We start from the raw sequence: 23,852 nt of genomic DNA on the forward strand, positions 1-23,852 counted from the left end.
TTACGGGTGCATTTGGTTCCATTTGTACACTCTCAGAGTTATCGGGGTCCTTAGAAATAAAACATCTGAGCACCACTGTCCTAGTGGACTCTTATAGTCCAATCTGGAGACTGACCTAGACTACAGTTATTGGGACTTATGATCAAAATAAGAACATGACATGAACATGAATTTGACCACGGACACATGTGTCCGTGTACGGAGATAAACATTTTGGTGACCCCTGCATTTTGTCTCTGTGCCAGGTGTGGTGGGCAGCGTCCGACCTGGGCTGGGTGGTTGGACATTCCTACATCTGCTACGCTCCGCTCCTGCATGGCAACACCACCATTCTCTATGAGGTGCGTCACTGTGGATCTATGCAGTGGTGGAAAGATTACTTGCATTCTTTACTTAAGTTAAAGTGTCAACACTGCAATGTACAGACATACTCTGTTACAAGTAGAAGTCTGTAATTCAAAATGTACTTGAGTATTGGTATCAAAATGTATATACTCACTGTAAGTAGGGTTGTCCCGATCGGATCGGGTGATCGGAAATCGGGTCGATCACGTCATTTTCAAATGATCGGAATCGGATCAGGAGCCAAAAAACGTGATCGGGACATCCCTAGTATCAATATTCTATCCATATCATGATATTAGACTGGAAATTGTCTGTGGTTTGAAATATTGTACTATTGTGATATGGCATTTAGTGTTCTATAAAAATATAAATATCGGATCGGGAAAAATCGGTATCGGCAGATGCTCAAAATCAAATGATCGGAATCGGATCGGGAGGAAAAAAACGTGATCGGGACAACCCTAACTGTAAGTAACAAAAGTAGGAAGTACTGATTATGAAAAATGTCCTGCTTCACATGTTTTCAAATGCATGTATACAGTGAAATCTTTTGAAAATAGCAGATCCACAAGTACATTTGAACATTTTTTCTTGAACATCTTAATACGTGGTAAAATAGATTAAAGTTCAGTTCATGAGTAATTTATAAACCAAAAATCAGACCTTTATTCAGCCCTTAACAATACTGTCTGATTAGGGGCACGTTCGGAAATAGCGCACTGAGCGCACTGCAATGCAAACTAATAGGCCAGTGTGCTCCGGTGCGGTATTTCCGAACGCGCCCTAGACCTGAACATGGAGCATGCTCTAGTGAAATCCTTTCCACATGGTTGTGTCTGTGTTTTACACAGCTGCTCCATATTCCTGCAAGCTATTATCATCATTGTAGATTTCAGCTGCACCTCGTTAGGCCAGTATCCACTGACTGGAGTCTGGAACCAGTGTTGTTTTTGTCGACTAAAACTAAGACGAAACATGTTCGTCGACTACCTTTTTTCACTGACGAAAACCAAATGGAAACTAAATGAAAACTAAGCTATGATGACTAAAAGTAAGACTAAATGTATTGACAATTTCGTCAACCGCTAAAACCTAGACTAAAATGCTAGGAAGGTTGTAGATAGATAGAGCTTGAAGATCTGCTATTTTCAGCTAGTGTAAAAGCAGTCATTACGACGGCATCAAGGCCCACCAAAATACATTTTAGTCGACTAAATCAACTGTAGATTGATTTAGTCGACTGAAATCTTATGACATTTAGTCGACTAAAACTAGACTGTCCCGAGGGATATTTGTCTTCACAATCTGTTCAACACCCACATCAAAAACAACACAGAGCACATTACACCAAGACAATACAAAAAAAAAAAAAGAGGTCCCCACTGTGTACAGAACCATCCTGTCGGCGGGGCAGTTTGTTTAATGCCGCGATGGCTGAGGGGGACAAAGCTCCTACTACTTTGTCCAGATGGCATGAGGTTAAAGAAGCGATACAGGGGATGATCAGTGTCATTTGATATTGAGAGTGCTAGCCGTGTGATGGCCTTATTGTTCATATCAGAAAGTGTGGGTGTATGATCTTGGAAGCAATACGGGTAATACTGAAAAGTTTGTTCCTGTTAGGCATGGACAAAATGTAACAAACTAAAATGTGAAAAAGTATTCAAGAGACTGACTAAAATCACAATTTGCTGCCAAAAACAACACTGTCTGTAAACTGCAATGCAGTCTACAAGGTAAAATCCTGTTCCAGTGTTCCCTCACTCAGAGGATCTGAGCATTCTACTCTGCCGGTTAGTCTTTTGAAGGAGATTTACAAAAGTTGATTTAAAAACCTGAATACCTGAAGACTAGGGGGATGTTTGTGTTCGCTTGTCAGTAATTGCTCGTGTCTATATTTGTTTTCTCATTATTGCTGTGCTAACCATGGCTTTTATATTATCCTCTTCGTCTCTATCACGGGGCAGGCAGGCAGGCAGGTGGTGAACGCCAAATGAATTTCCCTGCCTTTAAATCAAAGTCTGACCACACAGTTGCCGTGTGGTCAGCAACTGTGTTGTATTCATGCCTGCTGTTTGTTTGTGTTAGACAATACACAGCACAAATATTTACCGAAGGGGGGAAATTACATCTGCATTACATCTGCAAATTAAATATTGTCATGGTGAGTGTAGGGTCACCCATGCTAAACTCTCTGGAAATTAATATTAGGGGCTTATGGCCTTCTCTCATCTTCTCTCTTTCGTGTGTTTTTACACAAATGCTGTTTCAGTTTGGTCCATGGGTTTCAGATGGCCCATCCGTCTGACAGATAGGCAGCCCTCCAATGCCACTTTCCATGTCAAAACAGCTGCTGTATCAAAATGAATGCAGGAGCGTTCAGTTGGCGCAAGTTCAAAAATATCCCTTAACATCTTTGCCAAACTATAGAGTTTGCTGTTCTCGTTCACTTGGCAGGGTGACAGAAGGACTGTCTAGTGTCCAATACTTCTGTTCTAAATTAGTGTGCCAAATGTTCATATTTTGAATTGGAATTATTTCATGCACTGTAATGCTTCATTTAGGATCCATCGTATGACGGCATGACGGACCAACAATAGCAGATCTATAAGCTCGCAACACGTCAAACCCACAATGCGTTGTGAGCTTATAGAGCTGCTATGTCTGGTCTGCGACGCAATTGTACAATTGAGTATAAATTGGGGCTTAAAGGACCACTTCACTACGTTTCAACCTATCTTCATATAATAGGTCCTCACTAATAATCATGGAAAAAATGGCACGATTTCTTTCTACTCAGTCTGTGTCTCATAGGACGGCTGTGGGCAGTTTAGAAACAGTCTTCCAGTGACATCATCATTAGGCAGATTTATTTTTAAACAAAAATATTTAGATTTTCATTATCATGAGAACGATGGCTTCCATTTTCGCATTGCAACTTTTCAGGACTAGAAAGCCTGCAGTTTCTATTAGCTTGTATTCCCCATCGATGATGTCACTGGAAGACGGTTTCTGAACTGCCCACAGCCCTCCTATGAGACATAGACAGAGTAGAAAAAAATTGCACCATTTTATCATGATTATTAGTGAGGACCTATTATATGAAGATAGGTTGAAAAGTGGTGAAGTGGTCCTTTAAGTTGAAAGTTAGTCTTTTGCATTGTCTCTGAGTCCATGTATGTAGTTTGGCCAAGGGAGTGCAGGGTCAGTACTATTAGGACTACATATAGGAAATGAGGCAAAGAACCTCCACACCAGGACAAAATGTAAAGCCTTATAAAACCCACAATGATTCTTTTTTTACAAATCTATATCACTAAACCGTTTTTGTAAATTTTTGTACACACCAATGAGTAGGAAATTACATCACCTTTTTATTACAGTTTGAACGTCTGGTGGAATTTCCTAACTCAAAAGTGACGCCTTTATAAATAAATGAAATATATAAGCAAGCGTCCAAACCTTTTCAATCATCATTCCAATGTTTGGAGCGAACCTTCGGAATGTTTTGGAACAGTCCTAATAGCTGCCCAAACTATTTAACATCAACCCTGTCCTGTCTGCTTCTAGGGCAAGCCTGTGGGGACACCGGACCCGGGCGCTTTCTTCCGGGTTATATCGGAACACGGAGCTTCCTCCATGTTTACCGCTCCCACCGCCCTCCGGGCCATCCGCCAGCAAGATCCTGACGCTGCCGTCGGTGGAAAATACCCTCTCACCAGGTAGACACTAACACATGCCACAGCATGAAATACATGGACAGGATAATAAGCATATGCTTTATTTATATACTTTATTACATAATTTAGTTTGGGCTGCTGTATTTCCACACTCACTCTAGAGGGCCACTATTTCCGCACTCACTCCAGAGGGTCGCTATATTTCCACACTCACTCCAGAGGGCTGCTATATTTCCACACTCACTCCAGAGAGCTGCTATATTTCCACACTCACTCCAGAGGGCCACTATATTTCCACACTCACTCCAGAGGGCCACTATATTTCCACACTCACTCCAGAGGGCCACTATATTTCCAATTTTCCACACTCACTCCAGAGGGCCACTATATTTCCACACTCACTCCAGAGGGTCGCTAGATTTCCACACTCACTCCAGAGGGGCGCTATATTTCCACACTCACTCCAGAGGGGCGCTATATTTCCACACTCACTCCAGAGGGCCACTATTTCCACACTCACTCCAGAGGGCCACTATTTCCACACTCACTCCAGAGGGCCACTATTTCCACAATCACTCCAGAGGGCTGCTATATTTCCACACTCACTCCAGAGGGCTGCTATATTTCCACACTCACTCCAGAGGGCTGCTATATTTCCACACTCACTCCAGAGGGCTGCTATATTTCCACACTCACTCCAGAGGGCTGCTATATTTCCACACTCACTCCAGAGGGCCACTATTTCCACACTCACTCCAGAGAGCCACTATTTCCACACTCACTCCAGAGGGCCGCTATATTTCCATACTCACTCTAGAGGGCCGCATTGCATAATACGGTCGGGCAGAAAGCTCCATTCTCTGTATTTTAACTTTTCCCTAATGCCTTACTTCGTCATTCTATGTCACACAAAAGTAGCAAAAATAGCCGATCTACAAGCTGAAAACGCGACACGTTTTGAGCTGCAGTCACGTTTTGAGCTGCAGTCGGAATCCAGCTTAGACATCTAGCTAGATATAGGTGAAGGCTGTTATCCTTTGCAATAGCAGTAGGCATATTAGATCTAAAATTCCAAAAGGTAAGAGGATCTATTTGCAGACAGAAAGCCTCTTGATTGCTGTAGTGGCAAATCAGTGAGTTATTTTTGTGTTCAGTTGTGAGTAAATGCCCTTAAGCACACAATCATAAAGCAATTGAGAGTGTAGCCTCGGTCCCAGGCTTACTTATCTGCGAAAAGAAAGGGTGTTGAGAGTGTGGCTGACCTGACCTTGGTGAATTATATACGAATGCATTGTGTGTTGAAAGTCACAGTCTTTGGTTCACTGGGGAATCACTACTGCTGCTAAATTCCTGGAAGGTTTCTTTTTTATCATCCTTTATTTTAGTCATAAGCTAGCGTGCTGTGCTGGTTCTTTTTTTTCTTCTTCATTGCATCTTTCCCCGCTGGATTAGACAGGGCCATGACAGATGACTGCAGTTCTCTATAGGAAAATAATGTCGCCATGTCACAGGCAGCGTTGAAATGGTGGCAATGACATAATGCTTTCATTTGTGAACTGGACAGTTGAATATCTGGTTGATCTTTTACAGAGATGACTTCTGACCAGTTCTACAAAATGCAAAATGTTAATTGCTATACAATCTTTTCTTGTGCTGAGATATCCCACTGGATCAAGAGTAACATTATTAATGTAGTCATTCTATTGACATTGGCAGGGCGGGCAAGGGGGGCGGGCAAACTCCGTCTTTTAAAGTGAACGCGTATGGTGGCACAATCATTCAAAAAAGATTTTTCTGTAATTTGTCTGGAAAAACTTTTTGTTTAAAATATCGTGAAAATATCAATTGTATCGTGAACCTCATATCGTGATATGTATCGTATCGTGAGTTGAGTGTATCGTTACATGCCTACTGATTACATAACCAACACTCCATGCCAAAATGGCTTGGCTCAACTGAATATTTGTATCTAGTCAGCCACCCTACCGAGTATGTATTGCTATTGTGAGACATTTGCCATCCATAGCATCACTTGTAGCTTTAAGGGCCCCAAACCATCAATGCTTGCGGAATATTACATGTCTTCCTGAATGTGAGACCTACATTGACAAAACTGCTGTGGAGTCACGAGTCAGAGTCACTTGCGGAGTGAAAATAGCAGATCTACAATCCATTTGGCTATTTTTGGTATAAATTAAGCCTAACGCAAAATTACTACTAATTACTATTACTGTTACTATTCAGCGCGAAGAACATGTGCAACATTGGTTCTAGGTTTGTCATGGCAAGTGCGAGATTTAGTTTCAGGCAGCTTATTATTATACAGTACTCTCATCCTCTCCTCATCCAGGCAGACAGAATCAAGTCTATTCTTACCTACCGATCACAACTTCACAAGGTGTTAAATTATCCTATGAGCACTCTTCATCCATCATCAGCACTCAAGTTGATATTCCTACTCTCCTTCCCATCTTTATTTAATCAGAAACCTTTAGTGACCAGTACAGAAGTGTCCAGTCACTGGTCAATGTGACACGTTTCATCATTCTTAACCCATTCTGACCTGAGATCAGATTCATACGAGGTTTCCACTGGACACACACTGGTCTGATTAACCCATTCTGACCTGAGATCATATTAAAAAATGTCAGTTGTTCTTCGATTTTTCAAAAATAGCAGACCTACAAGCTGAAGAAATTTAAATCGATTTTTCGATGCAGTTACTATATCGTTACACCCCTAGTGTGAGTCTTTACATACACACAGTGACACAATGCATAACATGATGAATCTTCCATATCACCGTTTGGTAAAAAAAATAAAAAAACAGTCTACTTTCCAGCCCATAGAGCCCCATTGTGAACCCGGACATGTTGAGTACACCAAGGTTTTATGTTAGAAATGTTGAGTATGGGTCCCCAGCATGTAGAAACTGCCAGATGCTAACTTGCATGTGTTGAGCATTTTTAATAATTGGCATACATGTAATATGTGACCATACTCTTGTACTCCACTCTTTTCCTCTACAGTCTACACCAAATCTTTTCACCAAAAATAACCGATCTACAAGCTTACGATGCACTCCAAGCTTGTAGATTAATTCGTTTTGGTGACAGTTCCCCACAGAATTAGAATAGGGGTAAATGTTGCATTTATATAGTGCCTTTATCCAAGGCGCTTTACGTAGATTGTGCATTACATTCACCCAGTGATGAACCCATCTGTGTGCAATTAGGTCACAGTCCCATCTGTGAGCAAGTAGGGGTTCAGTGTCTTGCTCAAGGACACTTCGACACTAACTCTGGGGAGCCCGAGTTCGAACTGGCAACCTTGTGGTTACCACCCAGCCACTCTACACCTGAGCCACCGCCGCTGCTAGGGTTCATGTGGTTAACATGAGGATAATCAGTTCATTATGCCGATTCTAAGTTAGTAGCCTACTTTACTGATATAAGTACTGATATATACTGTACAATAACCACTGGGCATACAGTATTGTGCCACATGACTAGAATTTTTAGTGAGAATTCAGCTGAAAAGTATGGACACTTTATTTTGTGTGTATTACTATGATTGATGCCCAGGCCCTTAAGTTGGCCATCAGCCAAACCATTACCCCCTGAGCACCATTTCTCAGGCTTCATGCACAAGGTCATTTCAGGAATATGATTAAAACAAACCAGTATTTCCACTGAGCCCAAAAAATGTTGCCAGGAAGAAACTGTGATTGCGCTGAATAACCGGGTGGTAGGAATGCAGTGTTTTTGCTGGTGCACTACTAGGTAATTTGCTAGGGCATTTAGCGAAGTCACAACCTGGCAGCTTGGATGGTGATGCATCGTTAGTCAAGAGGCTGAGTTTGGCTTTGACTCATTAACTAAGTAAGTAAGCCTTGCCGAGCCCTAAGGCCCATAGGGCAGGAGCGCACCCCCTGGACATGATGTACAAGTACACCCCCTGGACTTGACACTAGTATGTCGCAGGGACTTACCCCAATCCAGCCCTTGAGGCTGAGTGCAGGGATGCATTGGGTCCCATTTATAGTGGTGCAACCACTTCATTACGGAGCTTTGTGCGTCTCTGGCTGCCTGGCTGGGTCTGTCCCTGGCTGGCGGGCTGTGTCCGAGCACGAAAATAGCATTTGGTTGGTTTTCAAAACCAAGTGTCACTGTTGTGCAGCCTAACACACACATACATATTAACTGTATATATGATCAACCGGGCCGGAAGCCTGGCCGCGTTCCTGCGGGTCTGGAAGTTAGGTGGTAGGGTGGCTGGATGTTAACCGCAAGGTTGCCATTTCGAACCCAGGCTCCCCCAGAGTTGGTGTCGAAGTGTCCTTGAGCAAGACACTGAACCCCTAATTGCTCCTGATGTGCTGGTTGATGCCTTGCATAGTTTCCGCCGCCATCGGTGTATGAATGTGTGTGTGAATGGGTGATTGCAGGCACCTTGGATAAAGGCGCTACAGAGCGTCACAGTCCCACCCCTTTTCATGACGACGCCAGGCCCAGGAAATAATTCCCAATGCATTTTTCCCATAGACATTTCAAAAAGTATTTGTTTAAAGACCTTTTAAGCGTCGTACAAAGCCAACTCGAGTCGTGACAAATCATGACAATAAACACAATATTTTGGACCAAACAAATAATTACAAAGAAGAAAAACAAGAAAAAAGTTTTGTAAAGTGCCGTTTTCTTCTTCTTTCTAATTATTTGTTCGGCTTTGTACAACGCTTAAAAGGTCTTTAAATTAATACTTTTTGAAATGTCTATGAGGAAAATGAACAGGGAATAATTTCCTGGGCCCTGGTAGGGGGCGGGACTGCGACGCTCTATATAAATGCACCATGTACTGTATGGGTGTGGCTAATTGGAAGTAACCATATTTAATGGGTAATTAATACGATTTATATTCACATTTAAAATGTAAGTAGCACAATCCAAAGCTATACAACAAAGTCCGACTAGTGCCAGTATGTCAGGCTGTGATGAATGACTGCTTCCTAGTCCATGAATGAAGTGTCTGGCATTGTGTATTCACAGTGTAGCCTGAACCGTTGCCACCAAATAATATTATTACAGTGATCCCTTCTATTTTAAATGAGCTTCAGATTGTAGTGATCCCCATCTACTGTATTTTCAATAAGAGATTATGGTCTGAAAGTATCAATATTGTGTTCTTCTACTAATCAATAATAGTTAGTTGCACAATACTGAAGTCTCACGACCAAATAGTACTCGCATAACATGAGGTCAAAGAGAGAATGGGGGGGGGGGGGTTTGTTACTGTAAGTCTTAAGTCGGCTTATGGACAACAGATTTTCAAGTTTACAGAAAACACATATGCCCACCCTCCCTCCCTCCCCATACAAACATGTTTTACTATTACTATGCTATTCAGTCTATCCATCCACCCTCCGCCTGTGCCAGCATATCATTTACATCACCATTTTCAATAAAGTAAACAAATGGTCCACTGACCTTTTGCTTAGGGACACTTAAACACGTTGTCTGGGCTAGCAGAGGGACGAACCGCCGGCGCTCAGCTAAGGTAGAGGGCCGCTGTAGTTAAAGCAAAGTTGTAGTATTTTGGGTTATTTAGCAGTAATTGGAACAGAGGGATCAAGGAGCGTAAATAACTGAAATTATTTAGGGTTGATTCAGTGTAATGCACCAGCATCACAGAGACAAATTGATTCTGGGTACAGCAGCAAAACTTGATTTGAACTAGATTTAGAACACCCTGGATGTTGCTCAGTCATTATAATGCTTAGAGAACATATTAACGGCCTAAGTAAGACGTGTTTAGGAAGCAGACCATGACTGAGTCTCCAGAGAATAATGTTCACCCTCCTCTTCTTCACATCACACACTAAATTACAGTAGTTGCTGCAGTAAGAGATTCACAATGCCAGCACGTTTTTACGGTAGTAATCACTAGCCAGAAGCTCTCTATGGACATTCGTTCTAAATCACTAAGTGATTTGATATGTTCGAGACTCTGGAATGTACTTTTTACTGCGGTGGTCCCTGCACTACGAGCATGAATGGAATGCGCCTCTAGTGAATATATTCAGTATATTTATACACCCCAAGTTCATTTTAGGCATTTGGCTGGCACTAGCCTCAGTACCCAGGCTTTTATTTTCTTTTGTATCGGCTCAATAAATGAAAGCCTGGGGGAAGGAGATACATTTCCTGGTCTAGGAGTGGGAGTGAACTACAGTGCAGAGGGGCGTCACTCGAAATAATGGTGACGTCAGTTTTCTCCGCTGTTGCGGGGACGGAGGCGGGCAGGGGCAGGCGATTGGTGAACCAATATTCCATGCGCGCCCAGTTCGCCCCCCACCCCTCTAGACCAGAAAGCACGCTGGCTGGGCCAGGCTAGGCTGGCACTAATCCAGCCAAACGCTGAAAATGAAGCGCTAATCCACGCTACAGTGAGTTCAAGCTAAATTATGCATTTATCTGTTGGCAACCTTGTAATGTAAACAACCTATAGTAAAGGACTACAAAGGCTGGAATCATTGCTCCCCGACAAAAAAAAAAGTATATTGCATGTGCTTTACATAAAGAATAAAATGGTATCCATCAATGAGGTACTAATGATATACACTAGGCATCACAATTTAGTATTTACACAACATACCCACTGAGCAATAGTCGTCTTTTAGACGTCCATCTAAAACCGGCCTAAAAGTGAACGTTTTTTAGCGGTCTAGACTTAGCTTAGATGTTGATTAGTTGTTTTTTAAATGTCTATATAGACCGTCCATATTTTAGCCTATTTTAAACGTCTATATATAGACCGTCTATATATAGTGGTCTAATCTAAGCCTAGACCGCTAAAAATCTTTCATTTCATTATTTTCTTAATTAACCTGGATGTCAAATATTTTACAAATAATGATTTAGTGATGTCTTGATAAAATGGTCTTGCATACATTACGCATTCTGCATCCACACTACAGGGGTCATGTTGACTCGAGGGACTCGAAATTTGAATGATAATTACAGTATATTCAATATTATAACATTAGTAAGACGCCTGAAGGCGAGAAGTGTGCACGCATGCACCTGGGTGACAGCAGACTGCTGGGTGAGCGCTGGCACTTTGGAATGGGGGGTCAGATCAACATATCCGCCTGGGTGACAGCAGACTGCTGGGCGAGTGCTGGTGCTTTGGCATGGGGGGGTAAGATCTTAATTTTTAGGTTTTAGATTCAAATTTTTTGCCGGCTGCCGGGCGCGGCTGCACTAATAACTTTGGGGCAGGCCCGTCTAGAGTTTCAATGGACAGGTATCAGTCAAAAGGGAGACATCGAACAGGAAGGTTAGATGGGGAAGGATCAACATAATGGAATGTCAGAACAGGTCAGCTCCATATATGGAGATCTAAGGGTTTGAGGTTTGGGGTCAGATATCAGACATCAGGGATCTCCATATATGGGCTTAATATTGATGACATCAGGGATCTCCATCCCTGATGATGTCACGTGATGTCACGATTTGGTGGACATTTGACCTAATTTCTTCTTTCATTGTCAATGGCAAATATGAGACGTGTGGTGTGGGTACAAGATGATGTAAATTTTCCCTTTATTGTCAATGGCATTTAATGTTTTGTGTTGCGGACATTTTGTGGGGACAAAAGCTGTATATAGGAGGGGCTAGCGCCCCTCAAAAACAGAGCTATTGAGATTTTGGTCTTGCATAGCCTGACAATTAGAGATCTCCACCTACTGATGCTTACAGTATGGTGACTTCTAAATGTAATAATTTTGGGAGAACATAAATAATTAACGGCATTGCAGAACCAATGTGCAAAGAAAACCGATCATTCATATCAGGATGGTATCAAGATTGGTTTTCAGAGCAATTGGCGTAGGTTTGTTAGCACAGGGTTTTCTCCACGGTTCCAGCCCTTTCATTCATTCAATTTAATTTCCACGGATTTATCGGTAGGCAGACATCTCTGATTGAAGTTTAGATATATGCAGATCTGGCAAAGTTATGTACCGTAACTATTGCTTTTTTTATATTGCAATATACTATACGCGATCAAAATACAGTATTTACTAGTATACTCTTCAGAGTTAAGAGGATTTTGCTCTGTCCTGAATTGTATAGTTAAACATTTCCACGTGAGTTTTACTACACTGCTCTTGAGTCCATTACTTGCAGTATCTCAAGCTTATCTTTAGTGGTACAGTATGTCAATATGTTACACTTATGTAACATATTGTGTTAGTGTCGCTGGACCCCTAATTACTCCCGATGTGCAGGTTGGTGCCTTGCATGGTTTCCTCTGCCATCGGTGTGTAAATGGGTGAATGTAACAATCTACAGTATGTAGAGCAGGCGCTATATAGATGCACCATTTACCATTTACAAGCTGAATGATGCGCCATGCATTTCTGAGCTTGTAGACCGACTGTTGTCAGTGTGCGACACCGCCGGCGTGCAACGCAAGTCTGAATCCAGTCTCCGGTCACTGACCTCTATCTGTGACCTCACCTTGGCTTACAGGTTGCGGAGTCTCTTCCTGGCGGGGGAGCGCTGCGACGTGGAGACCCTTGACTGGGCCAAGAGAACCTTTGGGGTTCCCGTACTGGACCACTGGTGGCAAACTGGTAAGACCCCCATGCTGGACCACTGCTGTGCTGCATGAACAGACATGACATATTCTTTGAGACACGCATATGGGTATTTTGGAGCGTGTCCGGATCTGCCATTCCTTCATGGGGTGAAAATACCACAGCTTACTATTGGAATTGCATTAGGGAAAGTTTTTTTTTCTTCGTCATAGCGCAACATATGGTTTAGTATTGTTGGGCGAGCATGAAATCTTCAGCCGGTTTGAGTAAATGGTGACGAGTGATTGGCCAGTCGCCTGTGATTTACAGCCTAAACCTAACTCTAACCTCAGTAAAACTATAATATCACCATTTACTCAAACCCGACTGAGGGGGCGACTGTGGCTCAGGACGTAGAGCAGGTCGTCCAAAGACGGCGGTTCGAATCCCGGCTCCTCCTGTCCACATGTCGAAGTGTCCTTGGGCGAGACACTGAACCCCACCTTGCCTCCAGTGGTTGCCACCATTGGTGTGTGAATGTGGGTAGTGAGGACGCTGGCGTCGACTGTTCGCCACTTCACCTCCCAATGTATGAATGAATAAACCATTGTAAAGCGCTTTGAGTAGGCACGTAGTGCATAGAAAAGCGCTATAAAAATGCAATCCATTATTATTATTATTATTATTACTCAAACCCGCTGAAGATTACATGCTAGCAGGTGCAAGTGATTGCACCAACCACTGATGCAGTGACATTTTAAACAGTATGCCTAATATTCTAAACATTCCGCGACTCTGCCAATAATCACATTCCTTGAGACACACATCCGAGTTTTTCACGGGGTCAAACAAAGAATCACGTGACGTTGATCCCCTTCCCCTATTCGACCGTACTCGGACATGACGTATGTGTAGGCAGAAGAATAACACCGTTATTCATTATGTAATCCGGCAACAGATGAGATTGCTACATCGTTTAATTATTTAATAACACATTTTGACCTGAGATCAGAATCTAAAAATGTCTTCTACATCCTGACAGTTTTCTGAAAAAGCTATGTTTCTGTCAGTCGTTCTTCGATTTTTCAAAAATCAGATCTACAAGCTCGTAGCGCTCAGCGTGCTCTGAGCTTGTAGATCTGCTACACCAAAAGGGGTTCCCGCCCAAAATGGATTCTCAAGGGGCAATCAGGACGGAGTAAAAGCTTAAGAATTAAATGATGACCTCACTTGGAGATTAAAATGTTATTCCTCCCGGCCGTGACTGCCTTTTCAGCATCCATCCAGTGTATATGATTTTTTAAATTTAACTCAATCTTTAAGGTCCGGTCTCTGTGTGAGAGAACTGTTAATGTGGTCTTCTATTTTATTAGCACATTGACATTAACTTGGCCTTGTAAAAAGGCATAACTCCATACAGTCATTAGTCCCTGAGAGCCTGCTGTCACCAATGCAGCATAGTTTATGACACTTTGTTCTTCTGATTAATATTTCATGCATACTTTGGTATGACACACCAGGGAGCCTGGCCCTCTGGTACAGTACGTATTATCACATTCCCTTTCGTTCAAACTTGCAGAGTAACATTTTTTTTTTTTTTTTTTTTTTAGATATTTTTTTTTGCGGCTTACTCCTTTTATTGATTTTTGAAGGGACAGACAGTAGGCTGACAGGAAACGGGAGAGAGATGGGGGGATGACATGCAGTAAAGGCCGTGTCGGGTCCGGGAGTCGAACCCGCGGCACACTGCGACTGGATTACCAGTCCGGTGCCCAGACCGTTACGCTACGGCCTGGGCCGCAGAGTAACATTTTGATTTACTGTAGCTGATGGGAAGGGGGAAAATGTCCCTTTTCCTATGATTTTGGAAAGTTTAGTCCGTGTCTTTCTTTAGATTTTTGTCACAGCCAATGTTTTTCCCCTATGATTTTAGGCAGTTCACTACATGTTTTACAACTAGTGAGAATCCATCCAGAGAAGTTGGTATAGTGCAAAGCTGTGATGTATAGAGTCTAGAACTGCTAGGGTATTTTACTGTCCTTCTTTACACACAAATGAGTGTCAGTTTACAACAGTCCTAACAGCCATCATCCAAAGTGCAGTTCTCCCTACAAAATCAGCATGCTTAGCATTTCTGCATTGTCACTGTCAGCCTGGGTTATTATTATAGCAGGGCTTTCAAAGGCTGAGACAGTGGGTCTTCCCTGAGACAAGGGTCAGACCCTCCTGCTCATGATGACATTGGGGCGGCAGTGGATCAGGGGGTAGAGTGGCCGGTAGAGCGGCCGGATGGTGAACCGCGAGGTGAATAAAATCTTAACTATTACACTGTGTAAGAGTTGCCGAGCTATTCAAGGCTCCAAGAATAGACGCAGTCCAATAATGTAGATATTTTGTTGTATTTATTTACCTCCAAAACTGATGAACAGCCCATATGACGGATTGTCACAGCCCGGGTCTGAGGCAAAACAAAATACTGCAAAAATAATACTTGCCACAATACACTTTCAAAAACCAAAAGTAAGAAATAAACACTTAACTAACAAAGACAAAAACAACAAACCAAGAACTAAAGACACTGAAAACAGGCTATGCCTTTCCTGAAGACCCTGGCAGCTCTCCCTTGGTGTTGTCTCGTTGCTGTCTCAAACCAACTGAGCAATCTCTCCTCAACATTTCCAGCCTCCCTTATATACCCACCCACAATGATTAGTAATTGGACCATCTACTCAAACATGGTAAAACACAACCCATGAGATAGACTAACTATACAATTACACATTTCCTTAACAGACTCTGAATGTATTTCAAGGCATCAAATAAATCACAAAACTATTACAATCGAATTAGGCAACACAGATAAGGGTATATGATGCTACACATAGCCACACCTCCAAGGAGCTTGATGACCGTCAATTAATGGAAGCAGCTGTGCAGTGTTTGTTTGTCATGATCAGTTTTATATTGTGGAGTCTTCTAGTGTCTATAGGGCACGGGTTGCCCCGTGACACACTGGTTCCCAACCTTTTATCCTGCATGGGAGACACCCTTCTTACATCTGACAAAAGCCTTAGACCCCATGCACTCTAGTGTCTATGGAACAGTTTATGGAGGCATAAAAGGTTTCTTTGACCTCGAGGTCTGTATCCAGCACTGGGATATATAGGTGCTCATAATGGTGGCATGGCTTTATCTAGACACTTTCCAAATAAGCGTGTATCCTTCTCCTATACCTCTGTGATTGAGTCTTCCCCATGTACTGTAAGCGGATCAGAGCAGCGATATCAATGGCATATCTGTTCAGTTCATGTGGAACCGTTGCTGTTCTTCACTGTGGGCGGCTCACTGAAGAGAGCACGCACATCCAGATGGATGTGATCAGATTATGTGCCGTCTGAAGGCTCATTCATAGTCTGGGTTTTCGGCGGTGAGGTGACAACAGAGAGAAGGGCTGGGGGCGGTGGCGCTGGTTTGCTCTTCACCACGGCTCGTGGCGTCATGTTGTAGTTCGGTGGTCACCTAACCACCGAAAATCCAGACTATGAATAAGGGCCGATTCATACTATTCATATTCATGCTCTAATTTAGAGCCGAATAAAAGTTGGTTCGGCTCTGTGTGATGCGATTTGAGATTCGGGGGGGGGGGGGGGCCGAAATCATCAGCACTACAGTGCCGAAACAGCGGTAAAATAGGAGTATGAATCGGCCCTAACGCTTAACTAGAGAAATGTAGGCTTTTTACTTTGATAACTACAGGTGTAGAGAGACAGACAACACAGAGAGAGAGAGAGAGAGAGAGTAGTCGTGACACGCAGCAAGCAAATGGCCTGGAATCGTACCGGGGACTTGCTCTCAGGCATTAGGGCCGATGTGCTATGTGCCCTAACCACCTGGCTATCACGTTGCCCCAGAGCATTGTTTCTCAAGCTGCAAAAACTCCCAACACGTCAGCTTGTGAGCTTGCAGATCTACTATATTTGCGCGTGTGCAAGACTGCAAATAAGCAAAAAAAAAGACTCTACCAGGCTTTTTTCCAGACAACAAGCCATGGTGCTCTCTCTCCTGCTCTCTCACTAGCTCTGTCTGTCTCACTCTCGGCTCCATTACTGTCCTCTCCACCAGCACACTGTGATGAATGTGCCAAACAACAGCGCCAACAGCACATTGTGCACGTCTCATATAGTTCTGTAATATCCAGGGAGCGCTGATGGGCCGATCGATGTGGGACAAGCAGACATGTCTGTGTAAAATACGGAATCAATACGTCTGTTGAAAAGGCATCGACCTTCAGGATGACCACCTGTGACCACCGTTGATCGGGATGTGAAGAGCAAATTATTGCATTCATTGCTTCCATAGATACTTGTGTGTGGACAAAAATGTGATATACGACAGTATATATATATTTGTTTGTGTCAATTGTTTGCTAGTCTCGAGTAGCCAGACAACTATTCCACAATCTATGCTATATAGAGTCTGGACCTATATGAGCTGAGTAACGGAAGATGCCATTTCCGAAAATAAGCAACAAGCTATACAGTATATGCTTAGATGTTTTCTATTTATATTAGGATAAATGTGCGCGACTGTAAAGACGAAACGGAAGTGGCGAGGAGGCTCCACTTCCGCTTTGTCGCTTACTCATGAGACCTCTTCCGTTGGCCCAGACTGTATGATGAAGCGTTTAGAAATCGTGGAGGCAACAGTCTGGTAACGCGAGACTAATTGTTCGCCAATTTGTTCCCTATGTTAGTATCAGTTATAATTTAGATTATGCCACCAACCAGATTCATATTAGGTAGCAGTATATGCACTGGGGACATCCAATTATAAAATGAATAAGGCGGTGTCAATCCATCCGTCTGTCCTCATCCATTTTCATCCTCAGTCAATATGATATTGATATTTCGTTAGCGCAATCGGGACAAAATAGGACCGCTTGTTGTGACGCATCCGATCATGAAGAGTGAAGACACATGAAATAAGGCTACCACGATAAAGATTCCAAGGATTCATTCGACAGTGATGTCACTGTTAACGATGTAACAGGGAAGTAGCACAAGACTCGGAACTGTTTAAAAACCACAGTGACGTGACAACACCGACGCATCCTTGGTTTTGGTATCTTGACCACTTTTGTTCACTCTCTCTCTCTCTCTCTCTCTCTCTCTCTCTCTCTCTCTCTCTCTCTCTCTCACCTATACACCCAAGCACACGTGTCTCTGCTGAGTTTATTTCTGCAATATATTATGTATTTGGAAATGCATATTTCTGCATCCTCTCGGCTCGCTCTCTTTACTTATAAATTCCAGGGAATCTTCATGCCCTGACAAACTGAACAAATTGCAGCCGTTGGAAAGCGCCAAGCACCAGATACATAATATAAATCAGAACTTTTCAACACTCCTCTCGTCTCTGCTTCACTCTCTAGTGTGCACTGTGCACATACATGGGTTGACATGTACTGTCTGTCTGTACTGCATATGTCTGTTTTTTGAGTGGTGCAACCACTCCAAGGAACTGTTGCACCACTCAGTTCACACGGGTGTGATTTTCTGCGAACGTGAGGCTAGACAAACTGCCGTACCTGTGCGTGTAGAAACGGTGCACACATTTACATTTTTACTTTATTGAGTCGACGAGGCTGAAAACTGAACGCTGTCTGTGTCTCCGAAGGCAAAAAAGGGAAAGTAACACTCAATGAAAAGGACTTTAAGCATTCACGGCTTGTTTGTTCACATAAGTGTGGTAGAAGGACTTTCAAATTAGTATTGAAATTGCATGGTTGTTTACATTTCTTTATCAAGGCTTTTAAGTTCGATTCACCCTGTTTTCAGTCGAACCACTTTGTAACGTACTGTATCTCTCACAGACATCCTGTATATCTACATCTTCTTTTTTTTTTTAAGATGAAAGATCTGTCCTTCGGTCTTGCTGTCCACCATGCTCACTGAGGTTTTTTCTGCTTTTTTGCTGCTCCTGCAAAATAGATACAAATTGAACAAAATCAATTACTTCTGCAGCAGCTCATAAATCTTTTCCAGCCGCGGGCACGTAACCTCTCTTCCAGAATCTAATATTCAGCACAGGGAAGCTGTAATCAATAGCAAGGAATCCAGCTACCGTGAGCAGTGAAAGGGGTACCGCTGACCCGAGGCAATGCTAGGTAAGCTGAAGCTGTAGAAAAGATGTCTCGCAGTCAGAAAAAGTGATTTTACTTGTCTCCTGTTTACGAGCAGAATAATTTGAGCACCTTGCAGTACTGCTTGTTCAGCATCGCCTGGGGGGTTTAATGTTGTACTCACTCGCCATCTATTCACTGTGTGCGCGTGCACTGTGACTGTCATCAGCCTGGAATTAGATGTTATTCATCAAAGATTGTGAAAAAAGATTGTGCAGATCTCTGTAGGAAGAATGCACAGCACGAGCCGTGACAGACTACCGTGGCTTGTGCAATAGTTTACTGCCTACACATATAGGATGCCTGGGACACCCTAGGCAGAAATGTGTATATATATATATATATATATATATATATATATACATACATACATACAGTATACACACGCCAAGTTACGCTTTCCGCATTTGCAGCTCTTCAGTTGTGCAAACAAGCTCACTTGGGAGAAGTTTGACCAATTTGTCTTGTGATTAGTTCTACAGCGGAGCTCTGGCGCTGATGCAACAGCAGAGATTAGTTCTACAGCGGAGTTCTGGGGCCGATGCAACAGCAGAGATTATAGTTTTACAGCCGAGTTCTGCAGATTAGTTCTGATATGAAGTGTATAGATGATTGGTGTGCTCATTTCCCATGTGCAACGGACCCAATCATTCTTCAGTGTGTTGTTGTCACCTGATTTGCTAATGAGATGATTACTCCCCCCCCCCCCCCTCGCATCCCTCTTCCCATTTTCAGCAGGAGTCGCTAGATACATCAGAGCCGTTGTGTACATGTGTCATTCCATTATGCATGAACGCACACGCACGCCCGTGCACTCGACTCAGATCCATATGATCCATTCTCCCCCATGTACGTTTTGAGAGAAATGTCTGACACTTTGAAGCCGATAATAATCTGCACGTGCTATTTTAGGAGCCAAACATCGTCAGGAGTGGGTGGGGGTGTGGAGGTTGCTGATGTCACTATAGTGTTGCCTGGCAACCAATGTGTTTCCAGTTGGGAGCGTTTGGTTGCCTCATCAATGGGAGGCTTTGAATAAAAACAGAGAATTCTCTCCCTCATCCCTCTCTCTCTCTCTCTCTCTCACAACAGACACCTTTGCAATAGGACAATGTCTCAATAAGTTAAATGGAAAGAAGACTTGACTTGAATTTGCTTTGAACCAGTGCATCGGTTCGCGCCGTTTGCATTCTCCTCACGCTTGCCCAGACCTCCTCCGGGTCATGCGAGTCCAACATTGTGGGGACTAGGAGACGCAGTCTCCTTTAAGACACAGTCTTTCATGCCGCTGACTGCAGAAGAGCAGAGAGGCCGTTGCTTCAGTATTTAAGGACCTAACAGACAGCTCTGCTGTGGATCACAGTGTTGAGAGGAGGAGCTTTTTACGTAGGATGCAGACCTGTGTATATTGTCGACGCATGATTAAAAAAAGAACGAAGAAAAAAAACGTTGGCATTGCGAACGAGGCAGGTGCACTGAGTGAGCACATATAATACATGGCCACGCTGTTGACTCGGCACCGTCCGAGTAAACAAATATCTGTTTTTAAATTGCACAAAGGTATTCTCTACATGGAGTCTACATAGTCCACATTCCGTCGTCATCAACGCAGCACGCAAAAGGGCATCCTTGATGCCGAGGTTCCTGGCCAGGTGGCAAAATATGACACAGCAGAAAGTTTGTGAGACGCATTGTGAGCTTGTAGATTTTTTTTTTTTACTATTTTCAAATCGACAAAATGTATTTAGTTTTGAAGTGGTAAATGTTTGTTTTGTCATAATCAAAGTAACTAAAGTTTTCAAATAAGTAAAAGTATATTATTTGGATCTAAGATGTAGTAGAGTAGAAGTAAAAGTATTGGAAATTGGAAACACTCAAGTACAAATACCTCGGAATTGTACTTTTGCCAGGGATTTTTTCGGAATAAAGGCGATAGAGTGCCAAGCAGATGGGCGGATTTTACACTGAAGCGTTACTATTCCAAACGAGATGCTTGGTTAAGTCAGGACAGAGCATCGGCGTTCTGATCAAAACCATGGAGAGCGCCGCAGATTTAGAGATAATAGCACGTTTTGTCGGCCTGTAAACAAGGAAGTGAATGGCTGCATGCACAAAATGTTGCCTAGCCATGGCCGCTGTCAAACAATGTACTTGGTTACTTTCCACCACTGCATTTAATACACTATGAAAGGTAATCCAGTACATGACTTGTTATTGTCTCTGCCAGGCTGAACTCCCTGCCCTACATTGAGACATTTAGTCCCTGGTGGCAGGTCAAGGTAGGACAACTACAGGTTGACAGCGTTAAGAAACGTATTACCTAATTGACTTTAGTGCAAAATGCTTTTGAAGCTGTGATGATGTATTTATGTAAATTGTTTTTGTAGCACATCTAACACCCCCCCCCCCCCCCCCCCCCCACACACACACACACACACACACACACACACACACACACACCTAACTAACCGGAAACCGGCTTGGGAAATTAGGTCTTACGTCTGTTTTTTTAAAGATTACACAGTGATTGGTGAATATTATTTGTGCCTGCTGGCCTGTGCTCGCATTCTGCTTCCAAGGTTAACAGACTTATTTATCTAGCCTCGCAGACCAGCTGAACTGATAAGATTATAGGGACTGAGGTAGCCCTTTTGTTTGTGGAAATACAAAATCTCATGTCGGAAACAATTTATTTTCTAGGAGTGGTCATGATGACATATGGTTACAAAATGAAATCCTACTGGACCTGAACAGAGATGGCACATACTGCAAGTGTCACTGTGGGAACACAGTGAAAACTGCTTCACCGTTATTGTTTAGTTTTTGTCTCTCTAATTGTTTCCACTCACCATGACCACCTGAGCAGCAATCACCTGGGTGAAGCCGAATCTCCCCTGCGGGATCAGCAAAGTTTAAGGCCCCTTTTACACTCCATAGAAAACGGCAAAAATAAAGTATTGTTTGCGCGTTTAGACGTGTTGTGGGGGGTTGGAAACGGAACAAAGTGAAAACGCCTTCCAGACTGGAAATCTTCGAAAACGCTCCGCCTCTGGTCTCCATATAAACGGGTAAAAACGATGAATCCGCAAAACGTGTCATCTTGGCTCACGCCCCTTATGTTTATTACATTGGTGCAGAGCCGTAGGCGATACTTGGAGTTCCTAGGATGAGCAAGCACTCTCCTTAGAGTATATATTAATAGAGACGTCACCGGATTTCTCCTCCCATACACTTGCATTAAGTTGCTCAAAAGCACATGAGGTGATTTCACTCCTCCTTCCGGGTAGAGACAGAGTGCATTCTGGGATGGATTGGGTCAAATCGTGAACGCCGTTGGACTATCATTGCACCATTTGCGCGTGTTCACGTATGAAACATATAGCGTTGACGCGTCATTGCCCCAATAACATGAACGTGCAACGGTCCAGCGATGGCTTGAGCTGCAATACCAAATTCGGCCACTATGTCCATTTTGCCTCAGGGTTTCCTCTCGGTGACGTCTCTTAATATATTTATACTCTAAGGCGCTCTCCCTCGAGCCGCTCGTCCTACGAATACAAATGTAGCGAGCCGCGAAACCACTGCATCACTGAACGTAAACAAACAGCCTTGTGAGGAAGTATAGTAGAATGGAAGTGGTTCTAGACTAGTACACATGCGTGCTTTGTCTATCTGGCAGTGCGTCACCGGCGCCACCTAGTCACCTGGCATGCACATTACAGCGTGTTCAGTCAGTGTCGCTTCTCCGTGTAAATGCTGAATAAAAAGTGAGAACGCAACGGGACTTTCCCGTTTTCTGTAGAGACTGTTGCCATGTAAAAAACCTCCTCCCAGCTTTGTTGTTCCCCATGAATTATCTCTGTGTGTGTGTGTGTGTCTCTCTCTCTCTCTCCCCTCCACATTACAATGACCTTGGTCTCTCTATCTGATTCACCTTCCTACTAAATGACCCCAGCACTCACAACCAACCAGGAACACGTCTGCACGTCTATAGGACATTCACATCCAACATCATGCATACACTTACTTGTGACGTGCGTCACTTGATGGATGATTCAGAGGGCCAGTGTTGACACCCAAATTAATTATTCTCTTCTAGAGGTTCTAGAGTTCACTGCCTATCCGACTGATATGCCCATATTATATGAAAATATCTCTCTCTGTCAGTTCTTGTCCATTTTATGCCCATATGGAAATCCCTGTTGTCATCAGTATATGCCACACATTATGGGCATGCTTCCTTTTGTTCTCATACTGTATATAGAGCCGACTGATTTGTTTGCGCCTGATGCTGTGACGACCCATTGAGGTTGGACAACACACTACATATTTGGGCGTAGCTGTATTGGGAACACAGGCCGGCCCCGCCCTTAATATAGGATAGTTATTACTGTTCCCTGAATTCTAAAATAAGTAAATGAATATAGCTGCAAGCAACGGTAAGGCGGGACCAAGCAAGAAGGCAATTAGCAATAAGAATCTATGCATAATAAGCTGAACGCTGTTCATGTTTTCACATACATACATGCGAAAATGGAAGCCATCGTTCTCACGATAATAAAAATCTAAATATGCTGTATATATATTTTTCTTTTAAATCTTGTTTAAAAAAAATCTGCCTAACGATGATATCAATGCAATGGTGGACGGGTTTCTAATTTGCCCACAGCCCTCCTATGAGACACAGACCGAGACCGAATAAAATGGTATTTTATCTTGAACATTAGTGAGGACCAATTATATGAAGATAAGTTGGAAAGTGGTCCTTTTAAAGGTCATATAAATCATTAAGCCAGCACAGTTTTATAATGAAAGCGCAAATTACGCGATTCAATATATTATTTCCCCTAAAATTTCAGTTTCACCAACATTCTTCAAATAGTATATTTATGATTTTTTTTATTTATTGAAATGAGAGAATTAGGGATCAGATAATCGCTATGTAGCGCTTTCACGGTTCAAGGTGTTTTATTGTCACATAGATGTACAGGTACAGCATTGTGAAAAACTTTCGTTGGGTGATGCTCCACAATACACATAAGTAAAAATTTAAATAACAATACTAAGT

At 42.9% G+C, this 23,852-nt stretch overlaps 1 protein-coding gene across 1 annotated transcript in view; it reads left to right on the top strand.

The window, feature by feature from the left end:
- acss3 (acyl-CoA synthetase short chain family member 3) overlaps positions 1-23,852 on the top strand; it is a 52,840-nt gene that overhangs the window by 10,906 nt on the left and 18,082 nt on the right. Inside the window, exons 7-9 of the mRNA XM_083758279.1 lie at positions 246-341; positions 3,916-4,067; positions 12,557-12,660. Of these exons, the coding sequence (XP_083614405.1) occupies positions 246-341; positions 3,916-4,067; positions 12,557-12,660 (352 nt within the window). The remainder of the gene's footprint in view (positions 1-245; positions 342-3,915; positions 4,068-12,556; positions 12,661-23,852) is intronic.

This window comes from Protomyctophum parallelum (genome assembly GCF_964188405.1).
Source record: "Protomyctophum parallelum genome assembly, chromosome: 22".
Lineage (NCBI taxonomy): Eukaryota > Metazoa > Chordata > Actinopteri > Myctophiformes > Myctophidae > Protomyctophum > Protomyctophum parallelum.